The sequence below is a fragment of the Urocampus carinirostris genome, chromosome 3 (assembly GCF_059441175.1).
Source record: "Urocampus carinirostris isolate Australia breed hairy pipefish chromosome 3, RoL_Ucar_1.0, whole genome shotgun sequence".
Taxonomy (NCBI): Eukaryota; Metazoa; Chordata; class Actinopteri; order Syngnathiformes; family Syngnathidae; genus Urocampus; species Urocampus carinirostris.
This window is the reverse complement of record NC_142351.1, coordinates 66,457,019-66,471,043: the sequence shown is the minus strand read 5'-3', so window position 1 is coordinate 66,471,043 and position 14,025 is coordinate 66,457,019. Positions and strand designations below refer to the sequence as shown.

Here is a 14,025-nt window from a genome sequence, read left to right as displayed (position 1 = left end):
GACTCACACTACTCATGGATGGATTTAACTGTTTAATTTTGACCGGGGATGCAGGAAATAAAACAGAATTGAAGCCAAAACATATGAGGCTCTTTTAATTAGTAAGCTAGGATTTGCATTTATCATTTGTCTCTTCACAACAAGACCCACAGTGCTTTGCAGCATCAAAATACTCCGAATGAGGGAAACTGCACAAGCACACAGCCAATTGGATTACATGGGTAGATCCATGATATTTTTTCCTTAGACAGGTTAAAAAAAGGTAAAATAATACAAGTGTTTCGGAGATGGATTGTCCATTTTAATAAGTATTTTCTACTACAGGAAATGACAAATTGAGTTACTTGATTAAATGATATATGTAATTGTTTAATTTCATGTGTATTAATGGAATAACAGGAAAACACACATAAAATCTCAAAACTAGAAAAATGACGATTCAAATAAGCATTTTTCTTACTAATAGAAATGTGGATGTGTTTTCAATAAAGAGTTTCTACCTCGGTTAGAAAATTATTATACAAAAAAACATGCATTAGATGAGAGCATTTTGTTTGTTAAAAAAATATATATATATATATATAATATATATTTATATATATATATATATATATATATATATATATATATATATATATATATATATATATATATATATATATATATATATATATATATATATATATATATATATATATATATATATATATATGAGGTATAAAAGCAGATGTTTTAGTAGTTGAGCCTATTTTCACCTTTGGATAATTAAAAACTAATGATGACATAATGGTAACATCCTAATAACATAGGTCATTATTTAGGAAATGCATATGTATATATAATTGATAGCCCTTTGTGCTAATCTGTAACAAATGGAATGTAGCATTTTTTTTTCAAATCAGATCTAGTGGAGTTACTTTTACTATAAAAAAGCATTCTAATTGATTTGAATATTTCTATAGAAACGTAATGGGGTTTCAGTTTTATTCCTCTTTTTGTTCTTGCCAAATAAAAACTGTGAAAAAAATATATAAAATAAAAATAAACTATTGCAAATTATTATTGCTCTTATTTTCTTAATATGTTATATTATTATTATATTATTATTATTATTATTACTTAGGCTAGTTTGTCATTATTTTATATTTTTTGCCTACTTATCCTGACCGTTTTTCTCTTCTAAGTCTTTATATTACATAATATACCCTGAAGTGCAATGTGTAAATTATATCACAACATGGATTTTAATGACAATAAAGACAATTCTAATTTTAAATATAGTTTTCTTTTGGAAATCCTTTCATATGTTGATGCAGGGAAAGCCATGATTAAAAAAAAAAAAATAGATGGAAATAAAAATAGTTAGGCGTCTCGTGAGACAGTTGGACAGCCCGAGGCGAAATTGGATGTCATCACCTGAGCTAACAGCTGGACGTAAAAACGTGAGCAGATTTGCTGTCCCCATGCTACTCCACCCGGCCAATCATGTTAACTTATTAAACAAAGGCCTTTTATCCCCTTCACATCCGTCCAGTCCGTCCCACGATAGAGTAGTGCATTAAAATAGAATAGTATACAATAGGATAAACTATAATAAATCACAATAACGACTTTAAAGACAAAAATAAGATCAAAGAATAGGCAAAAATGTTGACAAAGTAAGGTTTAGAGTAGGGGTCAGACAACCAAAAGTGTTTAAAGAGCCATGTTGGAGCCCCCCCCCCCAAAAAAAAATAAAATGAAAAAAAAAATATATATATATATATATATATATATATATATATATATATATATATATATATATATATATATATATATTTTTTTTTTTTTTTTTTCGGAGCTGCAGAAAACGAAAATATTTATATAAGCCCTATAATGAATGAGACATGTGTTTGTGTGTATTTATATTAGCTATATTAGCCTACTATCAAAATGTTCAATGCAGGGTGTTCTATGGGCAACGAAAATAATGCAATAAAACACCATATATTTGTAAAAAAAATAAAACACCAGCCTTTTGATGAGGTAAAGTAAATAAATTCACATATATGTTGTTTAAGTTTGACTTTTGTGTAAATATTAAACAAGTCTTTGCATGGGTAAAACACAGCAGCATATTTTCTCTCTCTGGCCACCCTCGGGCCTAATAAACAGAGCTTAAATAATATTCCAGAGTTAAAATCCAAATATATAATCACATAATTCAGAAATAACTCAATAAAAACAGCTACTTTGTTTCCAAAAAGTGCTTATGACAGCATTGTGCTCTTACCAGTTTAATGTAACGTCTTTGTTGAAGATAGAATCACTGCGCTAAATTGTGAAGCTGCTGCTTTAAAGGGGGCAGAGCTTGTGTTGCACTCGACTCAAATAGAAAAGTTGCGAAGTAGCTAATATCCCTCTCGTCTCATAGTTTCATAGCAACACCTGGAGTTGGAATGTAATATATATTCTACACATTTTTACAAGATTGGAAGATGTTAGATTGTGTCACGTTTGTTCTCCTACATTAATCATATTAAAATAAAAATATTTTTCCGCTCTCTATTTTATTCAATCCGTCATTTTTTAAGCTAAAGTGCAGAGCTCAAGAACCGACTCCGGGTTTAGAGACCGGCCCAGGTTAACTAATTAGCATGGTGCAGGCGTGTCAAACTCATTTTACTTTGGCGGCCGTGTAGTAGAAATAAACATACCTCAGGAGCTAGCCTCTGGCTATCAGTGTTTGAGTGTGTGTGTGTGTGTGTGTGTGTGTGTGTGTGTGTGTGTGTGTGTGTGTGTGTGTGTGTGTGTGTGTGTGTGTGTGTGTGTGTGTGTGTGTGAATGGGTAATGTGAAGTACATTGCGAAGCGATTCAGAGGTCTTCATTGACTGGTTAAAAGCACTATCCATTTACCATTGTTTGACACAATTCAGCTCATTTTTCTCTTTTCTTTATCTCAGCATTTTCCGGCAGGCCACATAAAATGATGCAGTTGGTTACATCTGTACCACGGGCCATGAGTTTGACACATGTGGTATAAGAAATAATGGCACCATGAGTATACACGTGCTGTGTTATGTTTACAAGTCTTAATGCTCCTCCTCATTTTAAGCAATTAGCGGCGATATGACTAATTAGCTCTTATGCATATGCAATGATCCTGCCGCTGCCCCGCCCACAAGACGGTGAGGTGCAGCGTTTTGCTAGTGCCATTTACAATTAAGTGTCTTATTAGCACTCAGACTAAACTTTAGCAGGCAGAGGTCCTCAGGGGGAGAATGGAGATGGGAGAATGGAGAGGGAGAGCTGGGGGGCAGGGGGTGCTGGGGGGTGAATTGTTGGGGGGAAAGAGGCTCCCAAGCAGCTGTTGCTGTTTGTTTATGCAACTCAGCAAGATTCAAGCACGGCGGCGGAGGTTCTCTCTGGCGTTTGGCGGGGTAAACCCCCCAAGCAACCCCGATTCTCCCTGCTTGATCTGTGAAGCTTTTTTTCTGAGTGTCCTGAACACCACCATCTGTCTTACCAGGAATTTGTACACATAGGGACTGTGCATTAAATTAAAGAACAAAAAGGCTAAACCTTTTCCCCACTACAGGTCATATGTTTTCTTTGGGTTCACTTTTAGACTATTACAAGATTCCTGGTGATTGAGTATTGTGTAAATTGCATATTCATTCAAATTCAAGTCAAGTCATGTTTATTTGTATGCCCCTCAATCACAAGAAGTGGTTAAAATACAATAAAAATAAAATTAAAAAGTAATAGACATAAAATGTGATAATTACAAGGCCCAGACTGACCATGTGAGGAAAGGGACCTGAGGCAGAATTATACTTTGATAAGGGCCCGGTCACACAGCCGTTTGCGTCTGTATCGCGGGTAAAATTTTGCGTTTTTTTTTTGCCCGTGGTTGCCCGCGATGGAAAATGCGCAAAATTGGCCAACCTGCTGTTCATCGGTGGTATGCCCGCAAAACAGACGCCGGCAACTGTTCCGCTTCCTCATCGCGTCATTTCCGCGTCATTTTCTCGTGTGGACCACGGGTATAAAAGCTGCCGAGCCGGCGTTATGCCGAGAAATGCATCCTTGCCGAGATTTGCATCCCCTCGCTACTACCACCACTTTTACGTCGTTTTATCTCACTTTTATATCACTTTTAGGGAATTTAATGGCGAACATATAACCAAAACCACTTCGTCTTGCATTTGTTGGGAATGTAATACAACTTAAACCATTCCGTCTTTGTTGTGAATGTAATCGAACGGTAATGCACGCCGTATACAAATCACTTTTGAGCAGGTAACATGTTTATTTTGCCTTTTTCTATTCAAATCGCTCGTATTGAAACTGTTATGCACTCTACCATAAAGCTTATCTCTGCATAATAAGCTTTACGGTAGAGTGCATAACAGTTCTCAAAAGTGATTTATATACGGTGTGCATTACCGTTCGATTACGTTCACAACAAAAACAAAGACGGAATGGTTTATGTTGTATTACATTCCCAACAAATGCAAGACGAAGTGGATGTGGTTATATGTTCGCCATTACATTCCCTAAAAGTGAGATAAAATGAGGTAAAAGTGGTTGTAGTAGCGAGGGGGTGCAAATCTCGGCAGGGATGCATTTCTCGGCATAACACCGGGCTGTAGAAATCATAACCGCTCAAGACACAGTCCCGTGAAGATCAAGATTTCAAGCTATGGCACCGAAGAAGCCAATATGTTATTATTGTAATAGTTTTTCATTTTTATTTTATTATCTTGTTAAGAAATGTCAAGAAATAAAAATGGATTAAGACGAGGTCACTACGGTGACGGGGATCCATGTCCACCCCTTGACGTCTCGAGCACAACTGACGTGTGCTCGGCAAATCGCGCTGTATATACGCGGAGAAAGGCGTTTGACCGTCACACGCATAACACGCTAATTTCACGTAATAACACCGCGATACAGGCGCAGAACATGCTATGACCGTGCTCCACTCACGATTACCCGCTGAAATTTCGCGTCCTACCCATGTGTAACCACGCCCTGGCCGCGGCCATAGCACGTTGTTCCGCGTCGTTTCCGCGTCATTTCCGCGTCATTACCTCGTGTGCCGCCCGCGGTTAACACGTGGTCTAAAGTTTTGAGCAGCGCAAAACTTTTTCGCGCTGCCAACCGCGTGTGAATTTCCGCCCGCGTGTAAAGCACTGCTGTAGCTCGTCTGTATGGCGATCTCAAAGCGTCCAACAGCGTATGCTTCACAGGCAGAAATTTCTGGCCGTGATTCAGACGCAAACGGCTGTGTGACCGGGCCCTAAGGATGGCAGCAGATGGCCTCAGGATTTCAGCCATTGAATCACATGTATATATGTATATTAGCATCTCCGATGGAAAACACAATATTACCTTTTTTCAATGTTTAATATTTTCCATGCCCATTTGTATTAAGAACACAAAGTAGAAACAATATAAAGTGTGTAATATGGCGTAACAAAGCGCAGTTTTCCTCTTTCAAGATATTTTGATGCTGCAAAAAAATATTGGACTTGTAGTACAGAGAGGAGTGATCGTAAACTCCTGCTAACTTCCTGAAAAAGCTTTGTTGGTAGATTTGTCCAGGACATTTTTGTTTTATTTTTCTGCCCCATGATGAAAATGCTGCAGTTGTATCAAACAATTTATACTGTAAGTCCATGTTTCTGGCAAGTCACGTACCAGCACAACTTGTAAACAGACGTTGACCAACAATGGAGTAATAATTTTGATGAGTGAGATGAGTGTATATGGAGTAATTTGTTCATCACTCGTCTTAAAACTGGTTCACTCAGATTGCTCCAATCAGTGCCCACGAAAATAGAATTCTCTGATTGGTTTGATTAAAGGTGTTTGCAAACTCCTGCCAATACCCTGTGATAAATACACAAATCCGCAGAACTAACTGCTAGAAAAAAAACATGCGATGCACCGAGTGAGCCGAAGTCCAACCATAATATGGTGAAGGAACACTTCATTGTTGAAATTGCCAATTAGATGCTAATGTACCCCGTGTCTGAGAAATCTTGACCATTTGATTAACTGTTACACAATGACAAGGTAAGAAAATTTAAAAAGTATATCATATTACGACCTTAAATGATGGGGAGTAACCTTAATTGATATAATTAAAGAAGGAATTTAAAACCTTATGAGCGTAAATATTGACAGTACATGTCTCTCATACAGCATCAACTCTTGAACCAAGCAGCCGGGAACCGCAAGTTCAAGTGTACAGAGTGCGGCAAAGCCTTCAAGTACAAGCACCACCTGAAGGAACATCTTCGCATTCACAGTGGTGAGTGTGGAATTAAAGAACATTAAAATGTGTTGCACCGGAATCAGATATTTGATCAAGTTTTGCATTCCAGGTGAGAAACCGTATGAATGCCCCAACTGCAAAAAGCGCTTCTCGCACTCGGGATCCTACAGCTCACACATCAGCAGCAAAAAGTGCATCGGCTTGATCGCCGTCAATGGTAGGATGCGCGGTGCCATGAAGACCGGCTCCTCGCCTACCTCTGCCTCTTCCTCGCCGACCAACACCGCCATTACCCAACTGCGACAGAAGCTGGAGAACGGCAAGCCAGTGGGCCTTGCTGAACACAACAACCACCTGAGCATCAAGACCGAACCGCACGACTTCAATGAGTATAAACTGATGATGGCCTCGCATGGGTTTGGCACTCCCGGGCCATTCATGAACGCTGGAGTCGGAGGCAACAGTCCGCTAGGAGTTCACCAAAACTCAACAGCCCAGAGCCCACTGCACCACCTGGGGTTGCCCGGAATTGAGTCGCAGATCCTCGGCTTCCCGGGCCCTCTCATGAACAACTTGAGCGAGGTGCAAAAGGTCCTCCAGATTGTGGACAACACAGTGTGCAGGCAGAAAATGGACTACAAACCAGAGGAGCTGTGTAAGATCACCGCCTACATGAAGGAATTAGGATCACAAGTGGAAGAGCAAAAACAAAGCCTGACAGCAGCAGGCGGGACCCAGGCCAGTCTTCCACTCGTCAATCACAATGGCGCCACCAAAAGCATCATAGACTACACACTCGAAAAGGTCAATGAAGCCAAAGCATGTCTCCAAAGCTTGACCACAGACTCAAAGAGACAGATCAGCAATATCAAACATGAAAAGCCAAACCACATCCTTGAAGGTGGCATGGAGGAAAAGGTCTCGGAGAACATGTTCACTCCATTTACATGTCAGTATTGCAAAGAAACCTTCCCGGGTCCCATCCCGCTTCACCAACATGAGCGCTACCTGTGTAAAATGAACGAGGAGATCAAAGCAGTGCTCCAACCCAGCGAGAACCTGATACCGAACAAACATGTATTCATGGAGAAGAACCCTCACCTGACTTCTTCTATCTTAACTGAAAAGGGACTAACGGGTTCTTTTCACCCCTACCAGGACCACATGTCCGTGCTAAAGGCGTATTTTGCCATGAACATGGAGCCCAACCCTGAAGAACTGCTCAAGATCTCGATCGCTGTCGGCCTTCCTCAGGAGTTTGTTAAGCAATGGTTCGATCAGCGTAAGATGTTTCCCTACGGCAGCACCAGAACGCCGCCGCTGGAGCTTAAGAATGGCGGCGATATGCTTGTGAGAACAAACAAACACCACACCCCCCTCAAAGATCCCCTAGTGGCAGGATCACCCATATCGATAATCAAACCTGGCAATTGCATCACCTCCCAAGCTATTGCCGAGCTCCACAACAACTGTGATAACTCCCTCAGACATTTGAAAAACCACCAGCTCAGTGACACTAGACCTGCAGCCGACAAGCTGGACCATTCTCGCAGCAACACCCCGTCACCGCTTAACCTGTCATCCACATCATCCAAACATTCGCACAGCAGTTCATACACCCCCAACAGCCTTGTGTCCGAGGACATGCAGGCCGAACCGCTCGACCTATCCCTGCCGCGACTCATCCGGGAACCCAAACACGCCATGACTGTCAAAAGCCGACCCAAAGTCAACAGTGTCACGGTGGAGCTCAGCAGCGTTCCCTCGCCACGAGAGCACTTTGAGGAGCCTTTGAACTTGGCCTATCTGAAAAAGGAATTCTCAGCACACAACGGCGACATGGAAAAAAGCACTAGCCCCCTCTTCGGCATCAACCCTTTTGCCGCCAAACCCATGTACACGTCGCTTCCCCCTCAGAGCGCTTTCCCACCAGCGACGTTCATGCCACCGATGCAGGCCAGCATCACGGGACTAAGGCCCTACCCGGGCATGGAACAGATGGGTTTTCTACCGCACATGGCTTACACATACGCAGCTGGCGCGGCTACCTTTGCAGAGATGCAACAGAGGAGAAAATACCAGCGGAAACATGGTTTCCAGGTAGGTCAACCAAATGTACTAGGTGGCACCGTAGGAGGTTGCATCTCTACAAATGAGAGGTTTCTGTGCAAACAACATAATGACACCTTTAGTTTAAACTGTAGAGTTTAAGAAACAGAAGTCTCAAATTAATCACTGTTCCACCGAAAGAAGAATTTTATACTATATGAGTGTGTAGTCCACCCAAAAATCTGTTTCCGGGGAAAGATATCTTCTATTGAGCAACATTGAAAATTCAAGGGGAGGAGAGTGGGGGTTGTGGCAATATCAGGGATACCTGTTATTTTTTGTGTGTTTTGCACCGAAAAATCAGGGGGGATACAACATGTTGTTCTATGTTTTTTTTTATTGAGTGATCTGAACCAGTCATGTCAAACTCTTAGGAGAGTATTTGCATGTACTGGGGTATGTATTATTTTGGGTCTGAACTCCAATCAAAAATAAGTTTTAAGGAAAAACAGACCCAGGTATCTTTAGGATTACCACCTATCTACTAGGGTCTTCTGTTAAGCTCCCTGAGCTGTTCATGGTAAAAGGACTACCCTGATCAAAGCTGATCGGTTGTTGAAGCTTATTGCATGAAAATATGCAAACTTTTCATTTACTATTTACAGACATAATCCCCTATAACTGCTACAATCTGGGTAGGAAGACTGTTGCATCTTGCTTTGTTTTTCCACTACCACTTACATCTTTAACTACGTTGAATAATTTATCCAGAACTACAAGACATGCAAAGTTTATTTGGATTTCAGGTTTCATGGTAAAAAAGTTAATGGTCTGGATTGTTTTTGGGCTACTTGGTGGTAAAGGGTCTTTTTGGGGGATTGGTCGAAATAATAAAACCCAGCCCTGGAGCTACCCCCACCTCGTGTACCCAACCGCCATTCCTCAGTAGCATTTTAAAGCCAGATTATCTTCCAAGTGCAGTTTAATAATGCACCGTACTCTTGTTCATTAGCACTCCATGCTGGGGGCTGTTTAACATAGCCCGAACCATTTTGATGAGAAAAAAGTATTAATAATGTTTCTCATTGGAAGTTATCAAATTAGATTTTAAAAATACAGCTACGGGCACAGAGTCGGAGTTGATTGCCTCGCGATAGTGCCGACCCGTCTCGGACGACTCTGCTTTTGTGTAGTTCATTAAAGGAACACGTCACACCTTCTGATTGCCATCGCAGAATGTTCTTCTGCTTCCCGAACATTGTTCTCCATCAATTCACACATTGCCCTCTTCGTCATGAAAAGCGTTTTGAATGGGATGATACTCGCATTGAATCCTGTGAAAGGACAAACAATAAAAGCCCTGGTGAATCTCTTTTAAATGTGTTCCTTCTTTGTGGAAATGTTCAATACTCTTTTTTTTACAAAGTTCTTATGTATATTTTGATCTGTTAACTTACTTCTATTTAACGTAAGAATATAATTTCAGATGATGTCCCTATTTATGATTGCATGGTTATGCGCTAGGTAAACTCTGACCAGTTCACTAGACAAGCTAACTCCAGAAAAAGGTTCTTAAAATTAAATTGAAACATGAGAGACCGACTTTGAGGGCTCGGTGCTGACATGGCATACTCATTTTAAAATCAGCAAAACGGGCAAATTTGACGAAAGGCTGTTCAGAATTGTTTTTTCACACATGCTAAATAGCAAACATTTGTCAAACTAAAAGTTGTTTTAGGAGCAATATAACGCATACATCAAGAACGATTAGTTACAATACTGTGTTACTCCTAACAAAATGTATGTAGGCATATAATTTCAGACAAGGTCCTGATTTCACGACAGCTTTAAATTAAGCATGATTTTGGGTTAGGTATTTTCAGAGTTTAGAAAAAAAGTTTCCTGAAATTAAATTCTAAACATAAGACAAAGTGACTTTGAGACAGTAGCGTTAACACGTAATGACCTAGCTGCTTCACCTAATGAGACTTTGTTCAGTAACGCAGTTTGATGACTCGGTGTCTAAAGCTGTTTCACACCATTTTCAAAAATACTTTGAAAGCAGGGCAGCACGGCAGAACAGTGGTTAGCGCATGTGCGGCACAGTTCTGAGGTCATGGGTTCAAATCCAGCTACCTGTGCGGAGATTGTATGGTCTCCCCCGTGCTTGTGTGGGTTTCCTCCGGCACTCTAGTTTCCTCCCACATTCCACAAATATACATGTCAGGTTAATTGGCCGGTAAGTGTGAATGAGCGAGCGAGTTGTCTGTCCCAGTGTGCCCTGCGATTGGCTGGCAACCAGTTCAGGGTGTCCCCTGCCCACTGCCCGAAGATTGCTGGGATGGGCTCCAGCACCCCTGCGACCCTACTGAGGATAAGCGGTACACATAATGGATGGATTGATGGACTTTGAAAGCAGACCAAAACTGATGGTGGTTGTTTTTTTCCCCCTTTATCTTCTTTGTCGCAAAGGGCGAGCTGCTTGACGCTACCGCCGATTACATGTCAGGGCTGGACGACATGACAGACCCCGACTCCTGTCTGTCGCGGAAGAAGATAAAGAAGACTGAAAGTGGTATGTACGCGTGTGACTTGTGCGACAAAACATTCCAGAAGAGCAGTTCCCTTCTAAGACACAAATATGAACACACAGGTATATACTGTTCTAGACCCTTATTTCCAACCCCATTGATATTTCCTTTTGTCAATGTTTTTGTATTGAAAATCCTCAGTCAATCTTTCAACGTGTCCCCTCCTCTTCCTCCTTCCTCTGTTGCACATCTTGTAACTTGCTTCTTCATCAACAGGATGGACGTTCTCACGCCAAATATTATTCCAACCAATAGTGGCAGCGGTGTTGATGGCGATATATCGTATCGGCACCATCAGAGTCTTTTAATATATAGTCTCTTTTTCGTGGGGTTGAATAGTTTCATTTAAGACACTATCTTTGGTTTCGCATCCGTGGCTTTTGTGCGCCTTATCTGTTTTACCATGAAAGCAGCAACGCTTTCATAGGAGATTAAATACTGTCTTTGAGCGGGTGGTACGTGGCTGATGTTTAAAAGAAAAGCAATTGTATGAATCATTAAGATTGTCCCCTGCTGAGGATGAGTCCCTTAACTTTTTCCATACCGCCAGAAGGGGCGTACAGTAAACTGTTCTTTTTTGCCCATACCACAAGGAGTGACTTGTGTCAAACCCCATTCTTTAGCTGATACCAGAAGTGGCGACTTTGGTTGACCCTATCTTTGGCACATACCAAAGGAAGGGACTTCTGGTTTAACCCATTCCTTAGCTCATACCAGAAGTAGGAACTTCTGGCAAACCCCATTCATTAGCTCATAACGTAAATAAGGATTACCGGTGAACCGTGTTCCTTATTGCACATGCATCAAGCGTGGACTTCTTACGAACCCTAGATTGGACTCAATGTGCCGATATCGTTTCGGCTCCACACCATGAAACCCATCCAACTCTTTTGCTTTTCTCTGCTTTGTGATGTTGTTGTGGCGCCCTGATTGTGGTCCCGCCTCTCACAGCCTGTGCTCTCCCTTCTGTTTGTCCACAGGCAAGCGTCCACACCAATGCCAGATCTGCAAAAAGGCCTTCAAACACAAGCACCATCTCATCGAGCACTCACGCCTACACTCGGGTGAGAAGCCCTACCAGTGCGACAAGTGTGGAAAACGCTTCTCCCACTCCGGCTCGTACTCGCAGCACATGAACCACCGCTACTCGTACTGCAAGCGTGAGGCGGAGGAGCGCGAGGCAGCTGAGCGGGAGGCCCGAGAGAAGGGCCACCTGGAGCCCACCGAGCTGCTGATGAGTCGGGCCTACTTGCAGGGAATGGCGCCACAGGGTTACCCGGAGCTGGTGGAGCACGAGCCCATCTTACGGCACGGCGGGGTCAACGGAAGCATGCAGGAGGAACGCAAGGAAGTTGCAGAAGAATACGCAAAAATCGCACGCAGGGAGGATGAGTTTGAGTTTGAGGAGGAGGAGGAAAGCAAGAGCATGGACACGGACCCGGACACATTGAGAGATGAAGAGGAAAACGGGGAGCACTCCATGGACGAGAGCTCGCTGGACGGCAAAATGGAAACCAAATCAGATCAGGACGAGACCATGGAGGACACCATGTAGCCAGTGGAGGCTGTTTGACGTATCCTCAACCGCTCGATTGAAACTGTACGTGCACGTGCCTGAAGCTTCCAGGAACCTTTGACAGCTAAATTGACGGAGGGGGGCAGGGTTTGTGACTGAAGCCGCATTATGCAAACTTAACAAAGAATAAAATTTACAGTCCTAAGGCCTAAAACATGAGTGTGGTGCTAACCTCCCCTCTTTGCCCGTGTTCAATAGTATTTATAGCACAAAAGGTGACTTGTATAAATTGCACTCCGCTTCTATAATCATGAAGGAAACAAAAAAAGAAAGTGTTGCCTATGTATATATTTATACGGGGTGCAGCGAAGAGCGAGGTGTTTGCACGCCCCCTTTTTTTGGTTCTTCGGTGTTTGTCGTCACCTACCTTCAGTCCCGCCACTGTGTCAGGCCTCCAATCATGAAGACTGTAAAGGTGTAAAGCAAAGAGGTGAAGGCAGGGGTGTACCGTCTTAAGGGAAAATGTGGAGAGGGGGTGTGGTTTAATAAAGGACAAAGCCTTTGAGGTGTTTAAAGAAAAAGAAGCCTTATATGCAAACCTTTTAACCTGTGTGTTTTCTGCAAGTGCCACCCTCGTACATATTGTGTCAAAGGAAGCTTTCTTTTTGTTTTTCCAGCTTAAGTATTATGAAATGGTTTACCGTTGTTCTCTGCAGCATCCGTGTCAGTATTAAGACTCTTGGCAGCAGTTTACTTAGTTTACATTATGTTGTGCAATGTTTCTTTGTCAGTATTACACCAAACGTTTTTTTTTGTTTTGGGAAAAAAACCACAAATTGTATTTGTTTTATTTGTAGGTTGAAAAAAAATATTATTTATGTGGCCCATTTTATATTTCCTAATTTTATTTATTTCATACTGTTGTGTAAAGTACTATAGGTCTTCAATATATAGATATATTTTAGTAAAAATGAACATGGTGTTGATCATAGGGCAAAAATGTACGTAAAGAGAGCATTTATTGTGTTTGGAAACATTGTGAAATGCGAAGTTTTGTTTTACCTTATTTCCTCGATTTTCCACGCGGGAAATTCCAAAATTGAGAACTTTTATACAATTGTGAAAACACTGTATTTTCGACTGAAAAGAAAAAAAAATCCACTTCATGTTTGTTTCTTTTTTTAAGCTGAAAAAAATGAAGAGGGACTGTCAAATACTATGTATGATATCATGACTGAAAAGAATCTTTCCTGAAATGTCTTTGTAAAAGTATTATTGAATTCTTGATTTGTAATTTCTCTTGAAAATGACCCTGCTCGAATAAAAGTAGCCAAATTGAAAAATGACCAAACATTTGCCGTGTCATTGTTATTATTATTATTATTGTTAACATTATTATTCTTAATTATTTGTTATGTCTTTAATTTTCCCAATAGTAATCATGATCTATCTATATAAATATTTATTTATAATTTTCATATAAAGCAGTCATGTAGTTTTCCTCCCCATGCACTTTATTTTAAATTACGATATAATATATACATACATGTATGTATATATATATATATATATATATATATATATATATATATATATATATATA

At 40.9% G+C, this 14,025-nt stretch overlaps 1 protein-coding gene across 5 annotated transcripts in view; it reads left to right on the top strand.

Moving 5' to 3' along the window:
* zeb2b (zinc finger E-box binding homeobox 2b) overlaps window positions 1–13,777 on the top strand; it is a 114,818-nt gene extending 101,041 nt beyond the window's left edge. For 4 of the 5 annotated variants that reach the window (XM_088333045.1, XM_088333042.1, XM_088333044.1 and 1 more), the window contains 4 exons: window positions 6,194–6,302; window positions 6,376–8,366; window positions 10,788–10,968; window positions 11,887–13,777. In XM_088333045.1, coding sequence (XP_088189171.1) covers window positions 6,194–6,302; window positions 6,376–8,366; window positions 10,788–10,968; window positions 11,887–12,461 — 2,856 coding nt within the window. In that variant the 3' untranslated portion in view covers window positions 12,462–13,777. The remainder of the gene's footprint in view (window positions 1–6,193; window positions 6,303–6,375; window positions 8,367–10,787; window positions 10,969–11,886) is intronic. The other variant, XM_088333046.1, reaches the window with a different exon arrangement.
* Window positions 13,778–14,025: the final 248 nt, after the last annotated feature.